Source organism: Phascolarctos cinereus, unplaced genomic scaffold (assembly GCF_003287225.1).
Source record: "Phascolarctos cinereus isolate Bilbo 61053 unplaced genomic scaffold, phaCin_HiC Scaffold_4;HRSCAF=312, whole genome shotgun sequence".
Classification (NCBI taxonomy): Eukaryota; Metazoa; Chordata; class Mammalia; order Diprotodontia; family Phascolarctidae; genus Phascolarctos; species Phascolarctos cinereus.
The window spans coordinates 38,947,690-38,971,174 of record NW_027555847.1 but is presented as its reverse complement, the minus strand read 5'-3'; the positions used below and the strand labels follow the sequence as shown (position 1 = coordinate 38,971,174).

At 42.6% G+C, this 23,485-nt stretch overlaps 1 protein-coding gene across 1 annotated transcript in view; it reads left to right on the top strand.

Moving 5' to 3' along the window:
- The first annotated feature begins 6 nt into the window (after positions 1-6).
- Positions 7-23,485, top strand: part of PDZRN3 (PDZ domain containing ring finger 3) — a 280,426-nt gene continuing 256,947 nt past the window's right edge. Inside the window, exons 1-3 of the mRNA XM_021007579.2 lie at positions 7-1,166; positions 16,065-16,151; positions 21,371-21,478. Of these exons, the coding sequence (XP_020863238.1) occupies positions 450-1,166; positions 16,065-16,151; positions 21,371-21,478 (912 nt within the window). The 5' untranslated portion in view covers positions 7-449. The remainder of the gene's footprint in view (positions 1,167-16,064; positions 16,152-21,370; positions 21,479-23,485) is intronic.

Sequence of the window (23,485 nt, the reverse complement as noted above, 5' to 3'; positions counted from 1 at the left end):
GGGTCCCCAGCCCCCTTCCCACCCTGACCCTCACCCCCCGCCCCCTTCTGCGCGGGGGAGGGAGAGGAGGGCTGCCTCCGGCAGAAAGCTGCGCGTTAACTCGCGCAAATGCGGTAGAGAACTCGTCTCCAACCTTTTCCAAGGAAGTCTCGAGCAATTAGCTCAGTCCGGGGAGAGCGAGCCGCGCAGCCAGCCTGTCTGGGACGCCTCTCCCGATGACGAGCGGCGGCGGCGGAGGAGCCGCTCCACTTTCGCCACCGCTCCCAGGAGTTGGGGATTTCTTAGAAACTTTTGGCGGCGGCGGCGGCGGCGGCGCCGGCGGCGGTGGCGTCTGCGGCTGCGGCTGAGCGTTTTGTGTGTGTGGTCTCTCCGGCCGGCCCCGCGCCCCCCTATCCCAGGCTGGCCCCGAGCTCCCTTCTCCGACCAAGCCGTGCCCAAGCCTGCAGACCATGGGCTTCGAGCTGGATCGCTTCGATGGCGACGTGGACCCGGACTTCAAGTGCAATCTATGCAACAAGGTCTTGGAAGACCCCTTGACCACCCCGTGCGGTCATGTGTTCTGCGCCGGCTGCGTCCTGCCCTGGGTAGTGCAGCAGGGCAGTTGCCCGGTACAGTGCCAGCGGATCTCCACCAAGGAGCTCAACCACGTCCTGCCGCTCAAGAGCCTCATCCTCAAGCTGGACATCAAGTGTGACCACCACGGGCGCGGCTGCGAGCGGGTGGTGAAGCTGCAGCAGCTGGGGGAGCACGTCGAAATGTGCGACTACTCGCCGGCACGCTGCCGCCACCCGGGCTGCGGCGAGGTGCTCAACCTCAAGGACGTGGACAGCCACATGCGCGAGCGCTGCGAAGCGCGGCCCGCCGGCCTGTGCGAGCAGGGCTGCGGCTTGGTGCTGACCCACGGCGAGCTGCGGCCCGGCGCGCATTGCTGCTTCCAGGCGCTCAAGGCGCACAGCGGCGCGCTGCAGGCCAAGGTGGCCGGCCTCGAGAAGGAGCTCAAGAAGGAGGCGCTGCGGGCCGGCAAGCGCGAGAAGTCGCTCGTGGCGCAGCTGGCCGCGGTGCAGCTGGAGCTGCAGATGACAGCGCTGCGCTACCAGAAGAAGTTCACGGAGTATAGCGCCCGGCTCGACTCTCTCAGCCGCAGTGTCGCTTCCCCAGGCAGCAAGGTAAGATGCGGGGAGGGGCGCCCTTGCCCAGATCCCACCCTGCACCCCACTCGCATGCCCCTGCTTTCATCGCTCGCCTCCCACTCTTGCCCCTCGCCACAGATAATGCCCCACCTTCCCCCAGCTATCGCCCCTTCTCCTCCAAGAATCGCCCTTCTCCTGTCGATCCCTCTCCGCTATCACTCCTATATCACAGTCCCCTCCTGTAGTCACCCCCTTTCCCTAATTGTATCTCCTTCTTCCTAGCGCTTGTCCCTTCTCTCCCAGCTATGGCCCCTTTCCACCAGCTATCAACCTCCCCTCCTTCAGCTACTGCCCCCTCCCCACCGGTATCGCTCTCCACTAGTTATCCCTAATATTACCCCCTCTCCACCATCTACTGCCCCCTCCTTCCCAGTATTCCACCCCCCACCCCGGTCTGTCCATCAGCTATCGCCCCTCTTCAGCTTCTTTCTCTCCAGCCTCTCTCCCTCTTTCCCCTCTCAAGGAGTACTGGGGGAGAGGCGGACAAGGCACCTCTGGCCAGTACTTCTTGCAAACAGAAAAAAGAGGTGGTGGAGACTCCCCCTCCTTCTCATCCCCCCCCCCCGCTGGCTCGATGCTTTGCTTTGGGGGAAGTTGTGGGGGTGGGGATAGAGGGGAGAGTAACGGGGGCGCCGCCGCTTTGGCTAGGCTATTTGCCTGTGGCGGGGCGAACTGGAGCAGATGCGGAGCTGGGAATAGAAGCTGCGCTCTGAGCCCACCCGGGCTCTAGGACACCCTCCGGGGGCCGATGGGGAGGGAGTAGGGGAATGCGGGTGGGCACGAGGGGATCTGGGCGGTAGCTTTGTTGCTTTTGCCTTGGTGCTGAACTCTTCCCCCAGGGCCACTCCCCTCCCCCTAGTTTCCTGGCATATGTATCATCAAGATCTGCTAGGAGCCCCCCCCCCTTTTTCAGACATACTTTCTCCCTCCTCGCCCACAGACATGTCTGTCTGTCAGCTGCAGTCTTAGCAGCTGGCGGACCCTGGGCGAAGGGCAAATATTTACAGCTCAGCTACTCACCCCGGGCTCGGCTCAGAAGGCACACAAAAGGGCTGTGTGAGGGTGTGTTGCCAAAATAAAAACAGAAACACTATTTTTAATCCTACCTGCTGCTTATCCTGCTAGAGTTGCCAGTCCTGGGCCACTTAATAGGTTTCCAAAGTTTGTCTTGCAATTCGGACTTCCTGAATATTTTGAAGCGATACTTTTATTTATAAATAAGCCATTCGCTCCCCTGGAGTTTATATATCATTCATTGTTAACCTAGTTTATTATTTCTTCTTGCCTTTTTGTTTCCATTTTAGAGTGTTTGGGTAAACTCTGAATCAAAAATTGTGATACATTTACTCAAAACTCTGTTTTGAAGATCAATTGGGGAGGAGTGAGGATCGTCAACAGAGTTTTGCTGGCAGACAAGATGTTACTATGTAACCTTGCACAGAGAAACTTCTCCCTTGAAAGTTGGTGCTGAGCTCTGAACTTTTATATGCCTCTGATGGAGAATTGAGGTCATCCATTAAAAAAAAAAAGACTGGCACCAAGTTGCCTCACGTGGTTTCGGTGGTCTCAAAAGTAGGACGGATCAGCAGTCAGCATATTCTAGGCGTTAGGGAAACCTGGAAGATATCGAGTTATCTCCTGAAGTCAAGTTAACCATTTGGTGTTATGGTCCAGAATCTGGCCAAGAAAGCCTTCTGAACTGTTGGTTTTTTTAATCAGTCAGGCACTCCATAATACTAAATTGTGGTGTGGTGAGCCTTTTAAGGGCCTTCTATGCCTTTTATTATCCACAGAATGTGCTACTGTGACTCAAAGTCAGGATTCAAATAGGTGGAAAAGGACTTTTTCTCAGTTTGGAATTACAGATTATAAATATTTTTCTCCTGTACATCCCAAATTGGATGTTTAGAGCTTTCATTGTATGTTGCATATAGCTAATATGAGAGGCACCTGGGGTATGTGTAGTAGCTAGAGGGCCAGCTTCAGCATCAGGTTGATCTGAGTTCAAGTTTCATCTAGTGTCACTCAACATCTTGGGTGCCCCAGGCAACTTTTTAAGGCTGTAGGTTGAAAAACAGTGGCAGATCTGCATTGGTGGAGAGAGTTCCCTACAGCCAGGACATCACATCCCCTCCTTCTCCCTCCTCACTCTAGTATAGGCTAGCTTTAAAAGAACTGGAAGTATTCCATTAAATGAGCAAATATCATTTAATCTATCTCGGTCACCTCTTTGAATAGTAAAGAGTAAACTGATCAAGAGGCAAATGACGTATTAAAAAGTGTCCCTCGATCTAAAGTTGGCTCTGGGCCAAGATGGGCATGGTGATGTCCCCTTCATTTCAGAGTTGTTTGAAAATATATTCAGAGGAAAAGGCTGCCTGGCTAGGATTGGAATGTTGACTCTATCTAATGGGTTTGACCTTCCAATCAGTCACTTAAACTTCTAGTCCTCAGTTGCTTTATCCACAAAACAAAGGGGCTTATTATAGCTCTCATCTGCTTTGGGTCTATGACTCTGGACTCTGGCTCAGGCCTTCTCTTTGTCACACACCCGTTTGGTTCTAAGACTGCTTCCCTTGAATGATCAAGAACTGATAGCTTTTCTCTAGGGAGCAAAAGATTCTGGATTCAACTGAACCCAACTCGTCAGCTTGACTGAAATGCACTATTGTTGGGATCTTTTTCTTTTTCCCCTCCATCATCCATAGTTGTGCAATAAAATATTTTGCCTATCTGGGCTCAGTTCAAGATTGTCATACTGGCAGAGCAAGTTTTCCATAGCTCCCACATCACATAAATGTATTTTGCTCTTTATAACTACTGTAAATAAGTGAACCTAATTGACAGTTTAGTTGTATTAAAAGCTTTTCCAGATGTGGGAAACACCTTGAGCCAACTGTCTAAAATTGCACACCACTCAGTAGAGTTTCTGTGGCTGAACATTACCCAAGATGTTTTCACTATATTGTTGATAAGTTAATTAAATGGCATTCTAGCCAATCCATTTGAGTTCAGCTCCTTATAGGGAAAATGAAGACCCAAAGACCTTTTTCATCTTATATTGATAAGTATTAGGCTTTTATCATGTGGTTTAGGCACTGGGGACCCATGTGCTACAAGTGACAGGAATTAGAGACACATAAACAATTTTGTTCAGGAGTTGGAATTGGCTTCTCTTTATGACTTTCATTTCAGAATTTGTTGTAGAATGATCTCTCAGAATATTTGCTAGATGATGAGAATCGATTATAAGATGCATCCACCTTGGGCCCCATCCAAAGGTTATCCATGTAATAAAACACCCAAATAATTTTGTCATACTTATACTTAAAAGGCCTCACAGTGTGCCAGCATCCAAAGGGCAGTGTTGTAGCAAAACTCTGATATTCTTTTATTATCATCTGATCCTAGCAACTCAGGATCATAGATCTAGAGATGGAAGGGACCAAAGAGGCCATCTAGGTCAACCTCTTCATTTTACAGATGAGGAAACTGAGGCAGTTATATGACTTGTCAAAGATCACACAGGTAGTAAAGGTTTAGAGGTAGGATTTGAATCCACATCCTTTTACTCTAGAACTATAGTTTGCTTAACAAGTTAAGTTTGAGTAAACAATTATGTATTGAGTCATTCTGCATCAGAATGAAAGAATATATTCTAATGAGAGAATAATATTCTAATAACTTTACCACAGAAAAGGAAGTGGTGGAATGTTGTTTATGTAGAGGAAATAGCAGATGGGATTGAGTATTTTTTTGTTCGGTTTCATTGTTATTTTTATTGTGGGCCTACAGAATATAAACTGTGTTTTTTAGGTTCACTTGTATGATGGTCTAATAAACATTGGTTCTGGATAATTATTTCATAATTAGAACCTGAGAATGAGATTCTCAGTAGTGGTGGGAATGAGATGAGTGTTTAGAGACCAGTTATGGGAAGTGGGTGATTCTATCCTGAAGCCTTGTAGAAATACCATTCTTAGGAGTCTTGTCACATGATTAGACATGGGACTAGTTCATAAAGAGGTTATCTTAGTACTCCGACATGGGAGCTGTTCCACTATATAATTAATATATAGTATATAGTTCCAGTATATATTTAATCCATAAAATATTTGAGTACCTGCTATCCTCCTAAAAAGGAAAATTGCAAAACATTGGAGTAATGGAGGTGGGTGCTACAAAAGTAATTTGCTTTGACATTTCTTGTTTTTTTTTCAATAGAATTTTCTTTTTTCCCCCCACTTAATAGTATTTTTTCCAATTCTATATAAAGATAATTTTCAATATTCATTTTTATAAGATTTCAAGTTCCAGATTTTTTTTTCTCCTCCCTCCCTCCACCTCCCCCATGGCAAACAACCTGATATAGGTTATATATGTACAAACGTATTGAACATAAAAATAGGATTTTCTAAAGAAATATTTGCACAGTTTGCAGTGATTGTCATGAAAAAGAAATAGCACACATTATTCAAGAGTACATTACCTCATTTATGAATCATGCAGACCCATTGCCTCCCAATTATAAACTTCTGGTCAGTTGCATGACTTTGCTAGCAATATTGTCAGGATTGGGCAGAAAGAAAATAGATTTGATCGTCTTGCCTGTTCTCCCACTTCTTAGCGGCTCTGGTGAAAGGCCCAAGGGACCGTGATGGGAGTAATGACAATTTAAGTTTCTGATCATCTGGACATTTCAATGATTTGTATTTATGCTGTTTCCAATTATCAAAGATAATTAACTGGATAGCGTGGTTTCTGTGCTATAAAGTGATGTAATAAGAACTCCCGACTTCACTGGCAGTAGAAATTGGCCTGCCCCGGTTTTGTTGTGTTCCAGATAGGAATGTCCACAAATAGTAAAAAGGACTATTTTTATTTTAACCTCCTCTCCTTCGCCCCTCTCCAAACCACCTCTCTGTGTGCCCAAGAGAGATGTGTTCGCCTACTTTAAAACAGGAAGCAAACTGTTGTTGCTCTTTACTTTCCCAGTAACTATCAAGCCCTCATTTTTAGATATCGGTGGATGTTCAAACAAAAAAGCAGATGGAACATTGTTAAAATCAGCCATAGAAATCGAGAAACAGATGTGCCAAAAAAGAAAAGCACACATCTTGAGGCTTTCTGCAGAGGCCATTTGAAAACAGCATGATGTTTAAAAAGCCAAGGCTATTACTGGAAATATTGGGAAAGAAGACTGTCTTTATTATACATTTTTATTTGAATTTCTAAAAAACAAAAATATTGTTTGGCCATGGGAGAGAGGCACTGGATTTGGATTTAGGAAGGTGCAGATTTGAATTCAGCCTCAGACATTTAGTAGCTGTGTGACCCTGGGTAAATCACTCAGCCCTACTGGGCCTCAATTTCTCCTTTGTACAATGAAGGGGTTGGGCTAGATCACAGGTATCAGACATGAGGTCATGGACTCCATGTAGCCCACAACACTCCTGAGTGCAGGTTGAACCATACTAAAATGTACTTCCTATCTGATTATAATGCATTGATGTGTCAATATAAAAAGAAATATGTGTGGCCTTCAAAGTTAATATGTGACCTGAAGGATCCTTTTCTATAGCTTAATGGCCCCTATTTCTTTTTGAGTTTGACACCACTAGACTCAATGACTTGGAGGACTTCTTCCAGTTCCATATCTGTGATCCTATAAATTCTGGCCCACATCAGATGGGTGTTTTTAAGCCTGGATGGTTTAAAAATTCTGTAGGCCTTATATCCACTGAACCACCCCATACTCTCTTCCACTTTTTGTCTGAATGTCTGCTTCCCTTTATCACTTCACATCTTCTTAAGTACTATTTTGGTAGAAGGCCACATCCTAAACTCTTGCCATCTGGAACTAACTTCCATTGTATCCAGTCTCCATTTATTTTTATACCTTAACCTAATTTTTTTTTTACTTTTGTTTCATGGAGCCTGTTTTTCCATTGGTATCCTTAGTATGTCAAAAGAACTTGGAGAATGTTAGATGGGATGCCGTGGTGAATTGATGTGAGGCCATGAATCAGAGTCACACAGAATGGGGAGACACAGATGTGTTACCATCTGTATCACTGGAAGGATACCCATATTGCAGATCTGTTTGAGTACCCCAATGACTGATGATTTTTTTGTTCATATCATCTATTAATGTTTTCTCTTTGAGCTGTTTCTTAAAGAACCTTTTTTTAATGGGGAGGTGGTGTCTGGGACTTCTGGTGTGTGAAACTCCTTTCACCGTTGCAGGTCTGCAATTCTTCTATAATTTAATAGTCTTAGAATCTTGCCTAGGGTGCTTACTAGCTGTGTGACCCTGGGCAAGTCATTTTAACCCCGTTTGCTTCAATTTCATCTGTAATATGAGCCGGAGAAGGAAATGGCAAACTACTCCAGTATCTTTGCCAAGAAAAGGCCAAATGGAGTCACAAAGACTTGGGCACGACTGATAAGACAACAAAAGTTTGGGGGTGGGAATGCAGTAATAACTGAGGTATCATGAAAGGCCTTAAGGAGGAAGTGGCCCTGGAGCTTGAACCTTGATGGAAACCAGTAATTTGAGGAAGGATAGTATGCCAGATGTGGGGCACAGCTTCTACAAAGACCTGAAGGTAAGGGAGAAAATAGCCAGGGGGAAGAAAAGATTTGAAAGCCACTTTAGCTGGAACTCAGATGGTGGGAGGGAGAGTAATGTGGAGCTTGAGAGGGACACTCAAACCTATGACAATGCTCTGAATGAGGGCAACATCTTTCCCTGTACTTTATTGTTGTAATGTTTTAGGTGTGCAGCTGTGGCACTATGAAAAGAACACTGGGCCTGGAGTCAGGAAGACTTGAGTTCAAATCTGACCTGAGACACTTACTAGCAGTGTGACCCTGGGCAAGTCGCTTCACTCTGTTTGCTTCAGTTTTCTCATCTGTAAAATGGACATAATAACAGCACCTACCTCCCAGGGTTGATGTGAGGATCAAATGTATTTGCCAGCCTTAAAGCCTATGGAAATTCTAGCTCTCATTATTATCATTATTATTATTATTTTTTTACAATTCCCAGTAACTATGATGGCCTCTTTCTCCATTTTCTTCCTCCAACACTGTCTAAAATCCCCTTCATATCTGCCACCAAGTTTCAGACTTCCTGTGTGTTTCTTGTCAGTTCATCAGCAGCCCCCTGGGCTGTCTCCCAGCTGTCTGCACAAAGCAGCAGCACCAGCAGCATCTTCGGACATGAACTTTGCTTGATCTCCGGAAAACTAAAAGGTGTCAGTGGTGTCACCCAGATGCATGACCCAGCTAGTCAGTTACATCTTTCACAACATGCTGGGCAACTTTCCAGTTGGGGCAATTGGAAACAGGGATAATCAGGAGCTATGCATGATTGTACAGAAAAAAGTCTTGGAAAGGCTGGCATTGACACTGTCATCAGCTGACTCCCAGAGCCCTTGCACTCGTCTGGAAATGACCAGTTTCCAAGCTTTTGAGTCGTGAATGGCATAGGATAATGGGGCCAGAATAATGCAGTGGACAAGGGGGACTATAAACACAGAGCATGGTATACTTTTTTTTTTAAAGTCACTGGAAAGAGTTATGCTAGAGACATCATAAGTTTCGTCCTTTTCAGTAATTTTGTTTGCCCAAACTTATTTTCCTAAACTTATATTTTGGTAGCTAATCAAGTTTTGTATCATTTTAATATGTGATAAAAACTAATTTTTCATTATTTATGCTTTAGGAGTGACACATGCATCCATCTTTTGTGCTATGAACTCACAGTGTTCTGAACCCAGTCTGTGGGTTTGCAGCATGAATTCTCTTGTTCTACTGATGTAGAAACAAATGGGAATTTCCTTTGAGCACAATAGGCTCCACCCTTCATTTCATGTTACTTAAAGCATCAAGTGATCTGTTTCATTTTCTAAATTCAGCGTGGATGAGTCTGTAACAAGCCAATGTAGCTATTCAGCTCTCGTTCTTTGCTTGTGCCTGTTCTTATGGATGAGCGTTCAGAAAACCATGCTTCTCTTTCCACTTTTTGTCAGACAAGCTTCCTACATTTTGACAACTCACATTTCCAAAAAGGAAGAAAGAAAACCTGTGAACATCTCCATTGCAAAATAGGAGAAAGACCACCATTGCGCACACATCTTTTTGTAGGGTGCAGAAAACCCTGTCCTTTGTCCCTTCTCCCAGAACCATGTTCCCTTCACCAGGGAAACCTGCCAGCTAGGGAGGGGCAAGGGGAAGAGAATATGCCTGTTATGGGGCAGGCACTGTGCTGAGCACTTTACAAATATTACCTCATTTGAGCCTTACAACAACCCTTGAAGGTAGGTACTGTTATTACAGTTCTACATTTGAAGAAACTGAGGCAGACAGATTGAGTGACTTGCTCATGGGTCACACAGCTAGTCAGTTTCTGAGGCTGAATTTGAACTCAGGTTTTCCTGACTTAAACCCAACTTTCTATCCACTGCACTGTCCAGCAGGGGATTGGGAAGACCTTCTAACTCCAGATGCAATGTTCTTTCTACTATACCTCACCACTCTTTCATCCTTACTCCTTCCACAGCTTTTCTGTTATACCTTAAGGCCAACACTATCCCTTGTTCTACCTTAGCACCTTTTAGCCAGTCTCTGTCAACTACATATCTTATACTTTCTGCATCCCTCACTTCTCAGGTCAGAACAAAATCTTGACTTAATTCTCACTCCTGGGCTTGCTAAGAATCTTGTCTGCTCAGCTGGTGATGGGTATATACCAGACCCAGTCTTTTGGTAAACTGGCCCTACTGTTTCTTATCTCTGTTATTGCCTCTATATCCCCTAATGCCCAGCCTCATACCACAAGGCTCTACCAGCCTTACCTTGACTTATCTGCCCAGTGTTTGTTCTTTCATCTTTGAAAGTACTGGATCAGAGAGAGAAATTAATAGGCAGAGTTGCCTTGATATATTTTTCGTCATCCTTTTTGGAGACAGAAGAAACTTTCAGAATTAACTTCCTCATGTACAAGTGGTAGAAGTGAGGTCCAGAGAGATTGCAATTTCCCCAAGGTCTTACAGTTACTTTAATAGCACTTTCTCCTTGGCTTATTGCAAAGTAGAATAGCTTTTCACTCCTCAGTTGTAACTCCCCTTTCCTGTCAGAAATGGTCTAATGCCCCATTTCAGTGATACCACTGACCCCACCCCCGGCAGTTATTTTTCATTCTCTTTAATCTTTGGGCACATTTGGTTTGGTTGACTGCCCCTTCCTTGGCACTTTATCCTCCTAAATACCATACCTTCCTGGATCCTTTCAGTATCTCTTTCTCTATCCCATTAAAAGGAAGATTTTTCAGGGCGCTGTCCTGAGCCCCATCCTTTTCTCTTTCTACACTCACTCTGTTTATCTCATTCTCTCCCATGGCTTCCACCTTTGTCTTTACTCAGTTGACTTGAAATCTGGATCTTGTAGCAAAGATGTCTCTTCTGAGATCCAGACTTGCATCTCCACCTGCCTGTAGGGTATTTCACCAGCACCTTGAACTCGACATGTCAAAAACTGAGTTTATGAGTTTTCTCCTTAAACCGGCCCTTCGTGATACTATTTCTGGCAGTGATACTACTTTCTACCCAGTATCTTATGTTCGAAAGAAAAAAACATGGGATTCGAAATCAGATAATTTGGGTCTGGATCTCAGTTCTACGACTTACTAACCTTAACATTACCTTTAACCTTTGTTGGACCTTGATTTTCTTGTTTGTCAACTGAAAGGGTAGTGTTAGATAACTTCCCAGGTTTCTTGCAACTAGAAATTCAATAACTCCTCAATCTTGACTTTTTCTTCTTCCTCACCTCTCATGTCAGGGTGGCTAGGTGGTGTAGTGGATAGGGTGCTGGGATTGAAGTCAGGAAGACTCCTCTTCCTGCGTTCAAATCCAGTTTCAGATACTTCCTAGCTACGTGACCCTGGGCAAGTCACTTAACCCTTTTTGCCTCAGTTTCCTTATCTGTAAAATGAGCTGGAGAAAGAAATGCAAACCACTCTAGTATCTTTGTCAAGAAAACCCCAAGTAGGGGCCATGAAGAGCTGGACATGACTGAAAAATGATAGAACAACAAATACTTCTCATACCCATTTAGTTTACCAAGTCTTGTAGATTCCAATTCTGTAATACCTTTCTCAGTCATTCTTCCTTTAGATTCCTACTGCTTCCATCTTGGTATAGGCCCTGGTCATCACCTACCTGTGTTACTTCAATAGCCTTATAAGAGGTCTTCCTGCTTTCACTTTCTCTCACTCTCAGCCCATCATTCATACTACTATCAGACTTCCTTATGAATAGAGTTGGTCATCTCTTTCTGTTCAGAAACCATCACTGGCTCCCTATTGCCTCTAAAATAAAACTCAGAGTATTTAAGGTCCTTCAATAATCAAACATTTATTAAGTGCCTTCTGTGTTCCAGGCACTGTGCTAAGCTCTGGCTAGACAAAGAAGAGGCAAAAACCAGTCCCTGCCTTCAATCAAGTGTGCTCTCTACCTTTCCAATATTATTTCATACAACTCCTTGCCATGTACTTATCAGCCTGCCTGTTGTGCCAAACATGTTTGTTTACATATTTCTGGTACCCAAACCTTGGCCCATTCTCTTCTCTATTCTTGAAATATCTGCCATCACCTAATAAATTCTTACCCACCTTTTTAAGCCCAATTAAGATTTTTCTTCTTCAAGGAAGCCTTCCTGGGATCATCACTGCACCCCACCTCCTGAAGCTGGTAATAACCTTTTCCTTCTTGATAATAAATAAACAGTGCTTTTCTTTATGTCCCTCTAATGCAATTATCATGTGTAATTTGTTCTAGTTTTCCCGGAGTAGACTGTAAGTCAAGTCAGCAAATGTTTGTTAAGTACTTACTATGTGCCAGGCTCAGTGCTGGGGATACAAAGAAAAGGGTTTGTTCCATGCTCTTGAGGATCTCATATTCTAATGGGATGTAAAAAAATACGTGTAGGACACATATATATGTGTGTGTGTGTATGTGTGTGTGTATATATATATACACACACATACACGAATAACTTCTATGTTTATACATGTATATATATGCATGTGTGTGTTTATGTATATATACATGCATTTTATTATTATTCTATGGAAGATCACTCAGAGGGCAGGCACTAGTGAGGCAGGGTGCCATGAAAGGCCTCCTGTAGGTTTTAGATGAATTTTGAAGGGCTTCATGAAGGTGCACAAAAGCAGGGAGAGTCTTAGTTAAGCTTGGCATCCTCCTCTTGAACCTAGACCAATGCTTTGCACATAGTTGGTGCCTAATAAATCCATTGACTCAAATTAAATGCATATAAAAATTAAGAACACTTTCCTTTATCCCCAATGGTAGGTAAGTAGCTTTTAAAACAACATCAACGACAAAACCTGAAGCCGAAAAATAGACGTCTCAGATGATTGCCAGACTTTTTCTTTCAGAGTTCTTGCTGCTTCCGTGGTCTTGTGCTTCTCAAATGTTGGCCTGTTTCACTTTGGAAAGTGTTCTCAGAGGCCAGGACTCTGTTTAGATCTTCTTTGACATTTAAGATAAATACACTGCAACTTAGCTAAAACCCTCCCTTCCAGGGTAGTGCTGTGGGAGCACTTCATAGGTTCAACCTCCTTATAATGAAACACTTAAGGAAACAGAGCCCTTTGATGGGACCAAATATGGATTTCTCCTAATTCCTGAGTTCTGCCCGCTATATCTGTCTCTTTAAATGGTATGCTCTACTGTCTCTAGTGAGGAAAGTCACTGAAAGGCAATAGGAAGGAAGCCTAGCTTTGCAAGGGTTACTGGGGATCAGGTCACATGTGGTATGACTTAAATAGCCTTTCTGAATATTTGATTGACAATTTCAAACTGACACGTGAGGAGAAAAATGTACCCACTCAAAACATCTGCACTACATTATTAAGTAACTATTTCAACTGCTATCGTTAATTGCTTATGAAAGCCAGACACTTAAGATAACTTGTTCGGATGTCTGGATGAAACTCTTTTACCTTTCTAATATAACAGAGCAGATTTTTTTTTGTTTTCTTACATAGCTTGTACCCCATATTAATCAATATCATCGAGTTTCTGTTCCATAACCTCTAGGCAAATTTATGGTTTTATCTGGGAGAACAGTGGTTGTTATTGACTGACGTGTCTATGGACCAAATTAAGATCTTGGGTAAGATACAAAGTTGAAACTGATCCTAGAATAGTGTTAGTCTACCCTTCTCATTTTGCATGTGAGGAAACTGAGGCTTAGAGGGAAGTGACTTACCAAGTACCTCCTAGCCGGTGATGGTAAAGCTAGGATGTGAACCCAGATCCTCAAAACTTAATACCTTTTGCACTGCATCAAAAGAAGGATGCCATTTACAAATGTTTCTGCTGGTGATTACTTGTTTAAGGAGTTCATTTTTACTAATTTTTAAGAAAAATTTCCAATAGAAAGGGTTGAAATATCTGCCATCACCTAAGGAATTCTTACCCACCTTTTAAAGCCCAGTTAGGATTTTTCTTCTTTCATGAAGCCTTCCTGGGATTATCACCCCACCCCCTGAAGCTGGTAATAACCTTTTCCTTCTTGATATTGAGGAATAACGTCAGTAACTGTTTACTTTTATCTCTATCTAGAATCTCTTTGGGTTGGTAAGAAGCTTCATGATACTGTGAATAGAGAGTTTTGATACATATGCCTGTGTGATCCAGGCCAAGTCATTTATCTCTCAGTGCTCTGAAGCAACAGGTTCAGACTAGAAGTTACAGATCAGTTAACATTAGTTGCCATGCTGGGAGATTCCCATACCCATGGAACCATAAATCCAAACACTCATTTCTACACCCCAAAAAAGTGGTGTGGCAGAATCTATAGAATTCTCTTTGATGTAAAGTACCATATGTTTTTATTATGAAGTGATACTTGTCATAAAGTTTCTGTTCTCATTAAACTTTCACTTGAATGACACATGTGTTTAATTAGGAAGAATTGGAATCTGAAAGTTTATTTTGTCAGTGAATAGTAGTGACTTTGCTGTGGTGGGATTTTTGCAGTGATGTGTCTATTCTGTAACATTTACCAGGAAAGAAACTTTCTGCTTTCAAACTCAATGAAGGAGGATTGGCTCTTAAGGGCTTTGGGAAATGAAAACTCCTCCACAATGCAGCTCATTAGTCATTAATGATTTCATTTCATTTGGCTCCTCTGGACAAAGGCATCCTTCCCAAATATGGAGCCAGAACTGTGGGCTGGAAAGTGCTACAGTCAGTGGAGCAGGACCTTGGAATGATGGGATAGCAAAGCTTAGAAAAGTAGGATTATCTTGCACAGGGAGGCCATTCTTTGAAAGCTAGCTATTTGGGGTGGTCAGGATGGGGAGTCAGGACCTGGGATTTCATAGGTGATGAGAACTTCCCACATGGAATGCAATGTAGATAACCCCTTTCCTATAAAAGTTTTTGTCTGAGTTTCCTGGGTCACTGAGAGGTTAAGGGATCTGCCCAGGCTCACACAGCTAGTTAATGACAAGGGCAGGATTTGAACCTTTGTCCTGATTCAAGGCCTGCTGTCTCTTCATTGCCAAGCTGGCTTGTTATTATGAGAAAAAGAAGTGGGCTTTTCTCTTGGAAGATTATGTAAACTCTGAGACTTTGCTTGGTGGAGGTGTATTTCTGAATAAAATCTCTATTTTCGTGTACCTGTGTACCTACTTGTTATATTGATATCCAGGAAGACCAAGTTTTTGTACTCAATACATGGTATACTAAATGGATAGCACACCGATCTTGGAGTCAGGAAGACTTGGATTCCATACTGCCTTAGATACTGAGTAGCTGTGTAACCTTGGGCAGAGTCATTCACTGCACTCAGCCTCAGTTTCCTCATTTGTAAAAGGGGAATAATAACAGAATTTATGTCACAGATTGTTGTGAGGATCACGAGATATGAAAAGCAAGTTATAAACCTTAAAGTGCTATAAAAATATTATTATTATTAGATCATTGGAATCACATTAGCTATGTATGAAAAAACTTAGTTTCTCTAGCAAAAAAAAAATCAAGTGACAGTTTTCTGTGAAAATTAAATTCATTTTAATTTCCTAACCCTGCTCCTTTCCCATTGCACTGTCTAGCACAGTGCACTTGTGACCTCTCCAGTACTTTTGATTTAAAGTTTAGCTTTTCCTAGTCTTGGAAAGGGTGTTTTCAATATTCTAGGGCTCACATATTTTGGACTGGCCATAATATACTGATGTCCTTTGAATGATAATTGGGGTTTTGTCCTTTCTGCTACCCATCAAGAATGGGTCTGACTTTGAAAGCTGAATTGTCATTGATTACTGCAACATAAATGCTGTTGATAGTGTGTGTGGGAGGGGAGTGTTAAATCTTGAGGAAACTCTTGAGCCATTCATGATCTCTAGGTGCTGTTGGTTTGAGCTTTGGACAAACAAACATAATAGTAGAAGTCTAGACTGCACATGATAGAGCAATTAGCCTGAAAATGGATTTACAGACCCAGGAGTCACACTTATGGAAGGTATGCCTCAGACATGTCTAGACATCCCTACACATTCTTCTGTTGGGCATCTTGACTGGGACAGTCCTCAGTAACTCTTAGGTACTACTTTAGGGCACTTAGAAATACTTGTAATCTAAACCAAAGATGTGGTCACCCACCTATTCTTGACCAAAAAAAACTTCCTTGGTGCAACTTATGAAGATAATACTCTTAGTTGGAAAATAGGCAGTTCAATGATCTGTGAACTAATGAAACACTGAGATTGAAAACCCACACTGCAATTTCCTGTTGATAAATAAAGTTTTGAATTAATTTACCTCTTCCCCATAGGGTGAAGAAATGAAAACAATGACTCTTGTCCTTCATCGTGACTCTGGCTCTCTGGGATTTAATATTATCGGTGGCCGACCGTGTGTGGTATGTTAATTGCTAAAATGTGTTTTTGCCTTTTCCTGTTGGAGAGAACCATATGGGTCAGGGCCTGGGGGTGAGGGGTGGGAAACCTCCTGGTTTCAAACAATTCCCTGGGGCAAATACCTTTCTAATATAATCTAATATTAAAGTTTCTGAGGTATCTTCTTTATCTCCTCGCTCACAAATATCACTGTCCTGGGAATCACAGCTAATTAAATAGGTTTGCTCTGGATCCATTTCCATTTATTTGGTAATTAAACAGTACTGAATTAAGTACTACCTGATGTATATAGTTAATGTGTCACTTTCTCCTATACTCATTAGAATGTGTTTGGATCCTAAGGCTGAAGTCTTGATATCTGGATTCTCTTTTATTCCGCCAACTCTAAATTTTTCAGGGACTGACGATCTAATTTGTTGTTTGTCCAAAACTTTTGTTCATTATTCCTGTCCCCCTCATCCTCCCCAGTAAGATTCTGATTTGTTCACAATTTTGCTTCTGATTTGAACCTTCTCCAGCAGGTAGGAGGGAGGCAGAGATTTGCCTCAGTTTTCTCATCTGTAGAATGAAGCAGTTTTACTAGACAGGCTCCAAGGTCCTTTCCAATAACAACAGGCATTAAGCACTTATTATATGCCTGGCTCTGTGTTAGGCCCTGGAACTAGAGGCAGCATATGTGGAGCACTTACTATGTACCAGCAGTATGCTAAGTGCCTGGGATACAGATATAAGCTAGCAAAATGGTCCCTCACCTCAAGGGCCTCACAATCTAAAGGGGAAGATAAAGCATGAAGAGGAGCTGGAAGCCCAGCCACCAGAACCGTGGCTGCTGCCCTGGAGGTAGAGAAGTCTGGAGAGGGAGGAGTGAATGGGGCCAGGGGTGAAAGGAGCATGGCCTGTGACGGAAAGATGAAATTAAACAATCCTTGTCCTCAAAGAGCTTGCATTCTACCAGTGGGAAACAGCGTGCACACGGACAAGCGAATCCAAAATTGATCACCCTTGGTTTGGTTCAGGGAGATAACTTTGGGAATCAGATGAAGCCTGTGATCCTACTGGCTCTTCCAGAACCACATCAAAGGGAAAATCAGTGGAACTTGAGGCTGAATGCTCTCTTAGCTGTCTTTCATTTTTGTTATAACATCTTCTTCTCATCACAGACTTTGTCTATATAGACCAGATTAGAGGAAAAGGAAAACCTGCCAGATTCATAGCAGACATTTAAATGACATTTTTGCTATACTTGGAATGGTTTGGAAACTGTTCTCAGGCCTTTGGACCTGAGTACCAGTAAACTATTACAGATCTCTCAGGGCAGAGACTCTTGTGAGCTCTACAATGGTGAACAACACACATTTAGAATGGGGAGGGGTGTCCCTGTTTCTTAGGCTAAAGTTCAGGATTTTCCAGCCTAGTGATATTAAGGGGAAGGGAGGAAGAGCAGAATTCTGCAATGTGCTGCCCTCCTTTTGCTATGTCAGAATCACTGGAAAACCAGGCTTAGAGGCAGATGGATCTCAGTGTGGTCATTCTGTAGACCTAGAGCTGGCAGGGATCTTGGAGGCTCTAGTCAAGCCCCACCCCTTTTACAGATAAGGAAGCTGAGGCCTAGGGTAGAAAATGACTTGGCCAAGGCAACAGATGGTAAGCATCAGAGACACGATTCTACCTTATATTTATAAACAACTCTGAGCTCTTCTCTCCCTCCCTCCCTTTTCTCTCTCTCTCTCTCTCTCTCTCTCTCTCTCTCTCTCTCTCTCTCTCTCTCTCTCTCTCTCTCTCTCTCTCTCTCTCTCTCTCTCTCCCCCCCCCACTTCCCCTCATTCTGATTAGCAGAAATATCATCTCAGGGCCTAAAGTCATTCTGTACTGTTGCCTGGAAAATCTGGCAATTTACCTAGCACATGCTAAAACCCCAAGATAAGTAACAGTGTCCACACACTGTTATGTACTTTATGTAGAATGTAATAAAACAGATTGTGTGTGTTTTCCAAGGAATCCTTAAGTAAACGCTTGAGTTGTGCTGCAAAATATCCCAGCCAGGAGGCTTTGGCCTAGGGTGCCTTATTACATGATCTGGGACATCATGTAGGAGGTGAAAAGTTATATCATTCGTTCATTAGCTTTTAATCTCCCTAATGAAACAGCTTGTTTTATCAAACTTTTCACATGAGGGCCAGTAATTGCATGCTGTTAGAAAGTCAATGTCAGATTAAAAACCAAATTCTTCCATTTGCTTAACAGTCCCAGCTGATTCCAGTCACATAATTAATTATATTAGATAACATTTATCAGCAATAACTTAAAAGACATTATTAGGAATAAATCTGTCAGGGTGTCTTACTGGGTCTTCACAGAAGGCTTAGATGATTCAGTCACTTTTGAAAGCAAGCAGCCTTTTTACGTGGCATGTTTAAGGGAGAGCTTAACTGCAGACACCGAAGAGAGGAAGGGGTAGGGATAACAAAGGGAGGGTTCTAGGGGATCCCCCTGAGCTCCTCACCCTGGGGCCAGGGCTATAGCTAGGGATCTTCAGGGATGATGGTCTTCAGGCCATGACAAGAAGGGTGAGCCTGTGGTAGTCTGGAATTCTTGGCTCCTTTCTTCGTGATAGCTCAGGTAATCCTGGAGTCCAGGCAGCTGGCTCAGCTGAGGGATTGTGGCCGCTTGTGGATCAGAACTCTCTGGCATTTTAGAGGGCCTCTGCTCAGATGAATCTGATTGGCTTCCAGCCCCTGAGGTCAGAGGCAGGGGGAACAGTCAGCCACTAAGCAGGAATCTTGGAGCCTAGAAACTTCTAGAGATGGAAAATCTAAATATGGGGTTTTAAGAAAAGAGGCAAGGGGGGAGCTACATGACGCAGTGGATAGAGCACCGGCCCTGAAGTCAGGAGGACCTGAGTTCAAATCCGGTGTCAGAGCAAACACTTGATACTCACTAGCTGTGTGACCCTGGGCAAGTCGCTTAACCTCCATTGCCAAAAAAAATAAAAAAATTTTTAAAAATTTTAAAAAAGAGGCAAGACAGGAGTAAGGACAGACAGAAGAGGAGTCATGGGTAGGAAATAGAAAGTCTGTTAGAGAAAGACTGGACCAAAAAGAAAATGAAGATCTTTCTGGAGATTTTCCTCTAGCAGCATCCAGGCAAATTAAGGATAATATTACTTGACAATGCCCTTTAGAAATGTTGGTGTACATGTGATGCCTATTTCTTACTTGATTTTCAATTTTCATTTGGTTTTATGTCTTCTGCTTTGCTCCTGCCTTGCCCATACCCATCCTTCTCTTACTTATTCCTCAAAATGACTCTTTTGCTATTCATGAAATAATGTCATGCACCTCCCTTCTGGCCTTCATCCCTTTTTCAGTTGGTGAGAAGTTCTCTAGCTGCCACTTCAACATCTCTAGTATTAGCTACAGCTGCCTCGCTTCAGAGGCATCTCCTAGTACTTTTGAATATCTTCAAGTTTTAGAAAGTTTTTCCTTCTTTTGAGCATTAAACTACCTCTTGGGAGCTTCTGCCCAGGACAGTAAGAACAGCCTGATGAACTTTTCTCCCATGTGAGAATCCTTCAGGTACTTTGAGGTGGCTAACATGTTTTGGCTAGGTCTTCTCTCCAGACTGAGTAGACTCTTCCATTGATTTTGGGTGTGCTATAACTTGTCAATATGCCCTTCATGAGATCTGGCATGCAGAATTGGGTACAGTGCTCCACGTGTGGTGTCACCAGGTCAGAATAAAGCAAGGCTATCATTTCTCTCATTCTGAAAGGCATACTTCTATCAATGCAGCTGATTATTGCATGATTTCTTCTCCTTTTCTTCCTTCTTCTTTTCCTCCTCCTCCTCTATTCTTCTCCTCCTCCTCCTTCTTCTCTTACATGCCACATTATTGATTCACTATGCTTTAAGTTCACTGAGACTCCTAGCTATTTTTCACACAATCTATTGAGTAACCATATCTTCTCCCATTCTCTACTTATGTAGTTGACCTTTTGAACGCAAGTTCAGTAACCAAATGAAGAACTTTGCATTTTTCTCTGTCAGATTCAATCGTTTTTACATTCACTTCTTTGTCTTGGATGGCTGAACTGTTTAGATCTTAATTCTGTTATCTGATGTGTTAGCTATCCTTCCCAGTTTCAGGTCATCAGCAGATTTGAAAATGTGTCATCTCTTTTTAAATTCAAGTTATTGATAAAAAATGTTAACCAGCAAAGGGGCAAGAACAGTCCGAGGATTTTGGGTCAGTTATTCAACCACTTATGAATCCTTTAGCCTTATTTTTATCAATCTATACCTCACTATCTTGTAAAGCCCTACGGATTTATAGAATTAGAACTACAAAGAGAGACCATTTAGTCCCATTCCCTGATTTTACAGATGAAGAGCCTGTGGACCAGAGAGAATAAAGGAAAGAAATGACCAAAAACATGAGCCCAGGTCTTATTTGAAACTTGTAGCAGTGTTCTACAAGTGGTGCACACTGAGGGGTGGAACAGTACTTGAAGTACACTTTAAACTGAAAGTTTTAATTTAGGTTACTCATATCTAGTAACATTTTGTCCCGATGAGATATAAATTTTTTGTGTTTTGCCTCTATCTTCCTATATTTATCATCGACGTTAGTGGGTTTGATTGAACTACATTCTTTGAACAAGTTAGAGATTGAGAATATAGCATAAACCAGAGACACTCTGCCCCCCCCCACACACAAACACACAGGTTCTTGGTATCTAGTGTAGTTAATATGGACGGGAGTTTCTCCTTGCTTGAAATGTAGCTACCTAGTAGATTTGTGCAACATCCTGAATTTATTTTACCAAATGATTTTGTTTGGAAACACCACATGTTTGTGCTTTTTAATTTATAAATACATCTGTAAATTAGTGGAAATTTAATCCACACACTTAGATATAACTCATTCCAGGGCTGTTCTGAGCAAAGCTCGTGTATAAGATAAGAGGCTTCTCTGAGCCTGTTTTAAGCTTTGTGATTTTGGAAAAGGAAGCTGTGCTAGCAGTAAACTGCCCTCCTTCTCAGAAAGTCAGAGGCCTGACTCATCACTCAAGGACCCAGGGAGGCTTAGAGAGATCGGGGTTTGTTCAGAAATGCTTTCCCATAACTACTTTCTCTGTTGACAGTAGGAATTATTGTCTTAGACATATGAGAGTTTATTTCACGGAAAACCTAATATTATCTTGTTTTCCTTACCTCCAAAGGATAATCAAGAGGGATCATCCAGTGAAGGAATTTTTGTATCAAAAATAGTTGACAGTGGGCCAGCTGCCAAAGAAGGAGGGCTACAGATTCATGACCGGATTATCGAGGTATGTGGAATAGTGGACAGAGCCTTTTCATACTCTGAATGCCATCTCTGAATACTCACCCAAGGTAGCCTGTTTGGTGGAGGGCTGCTGGGAATGAATAAGGCAAGTGTTTTGAGGAGACAGTCAAAGTGTGCTTTGTTAGATCTAGTTCTGATTGTCTTTGTACTAAGAGGAGGTCTCTTCTAAATATGGAGGAGCCAGATTATGAGTGGTGTGATTGGGATTTCTCTCTCCCTCTCTCAACGGGATCAGGCATCTCTTTGGTGTACTCTGCTTGTAGTTTTGTTATGAAACCAAGGGGAGTCTAGATGTTAGTTAAACACCAGATGTGAAATCTCTGTTGTGTAAATTGGGGCTGTATTCATCTCAGTTGCCAAGGTACTTTTTCTGTAGGCTTTGGAACCATGCTAAGGCCTCCAAAGTTCAGCATACGTGGGTTACGTGGTATAAATCACTTGTCTGCTTTGCCCTTGTGCTTTCTTTTATGATGCCCATGGACATTTTTCTGATGGATGTGTAGAGAAAAGTCCTTCATCCACAATTATCGTCAGCATTTTCATCTTAATTTCTGTGCTGCACCAAATCAGTTTAATTTAGCCTTCCTTGTAACAGCACATCTGGCAAGCAAGGCCTCTTCCGCTTTGGAGCACTTCTGATTTTGGGAAAAACACGGGTTATTCTAAGTTATTAAGTGGAAGTGAGTATGTTTCATGAATAGGTTTTTTTAAAAATTTAAACAATTGAACAATTTCCTCAATATTATTTTGAAAAATTTCGTGTGCTCAGTGTTATAGAATGGATAGATGCTAGCCTGGGAGTCAGGAAGATCTCTTGCCTACACTGTTGTAACAGCTTTCAGATTGGTCTCCCTGCTTCATATCCTACCCCTCTCCAATCCATCTGCTAAGCAGCCGAAAGGATTTTCCTAAAGCAGAGGTCTGGCCATGTCTCTGGCTACATACATACTCAGTAAACTCCAGTTGTCTACCTGTTACCTCCAGGATCAAATATAAAATCCTCTTTTTGACATTTAAGGCTCTTTTCTACATTTCCAGTCTCCTTACACTTTACTCCCCTCTATGTACATAACAGTTCAGATGCTTTGGCTCACTCCCATTGACATCACATTTCTTTGATTTGCACTATTTCCCCCTTCCCCCGCCCCATGTTTGGATTACCCTCTTCTTATTTCTGCCTCTCCAACTTCCTTCAAGACTCAGCTTCAGTCCTATTTTCTGCAGTTGGCCTTTTTCAGCACCCCCAGCTTCTAATGCCTTTCCCTAGTAGATTCCTTTCCATCTGTTTTTATTTACTAACACACACACACACACACACACACACACACAAATGTGTGCATGTGTATATGTGTTAGTGTATCATGTGTGTGACTGGTTTTGCCTTTTTTGTATGTCCAGAGCTTAACCTGGTGCCTGGCACATAAAATAAGCTCTTAATAACTGTTTGTTGACTGATGAGCTGACAGTTAATTGCCATACAATCCTGCGCACATCACTTCACCTTTAAGCACCTTTCATGATCTTCATAGGACTTAGCTACTTGGTAAGAGGGGGGCTGTGATCAGCCTCCCTAGGATGCTCCCTAGGCTGAAAAAAACCACAGCTCCTTACCGGAGCTTTGGTTTAATATTTAAAGATATAGGCTCAGTACTGTTGGTTTTTCTATCAAAGCAACTGCAGGAAATAATACAATGGTTTAGAAAACTGAAAAGTAGATGGATTCTTTGGAGCCTGAGTAAGTCATCTGTAAGAAAAAAAAATACCAGCAGGCATTAGCTCTTACATATATGTTCACATAGCACCTTCATTTAGAAGATTCTCGTGGCCTTATTCAGCCAGTGATGTACCTGACGATTTTTAACATAAAGTGGTGAGCTAAGAAGATGGAAGACGGTCACATGTCCCTCCAAGGCTGGCAGGAATTGGGCAGCCCGCAGACCAATATAGTCTTCACTCCACCAAACTGATCTTAACTGTTCCTTCACATACA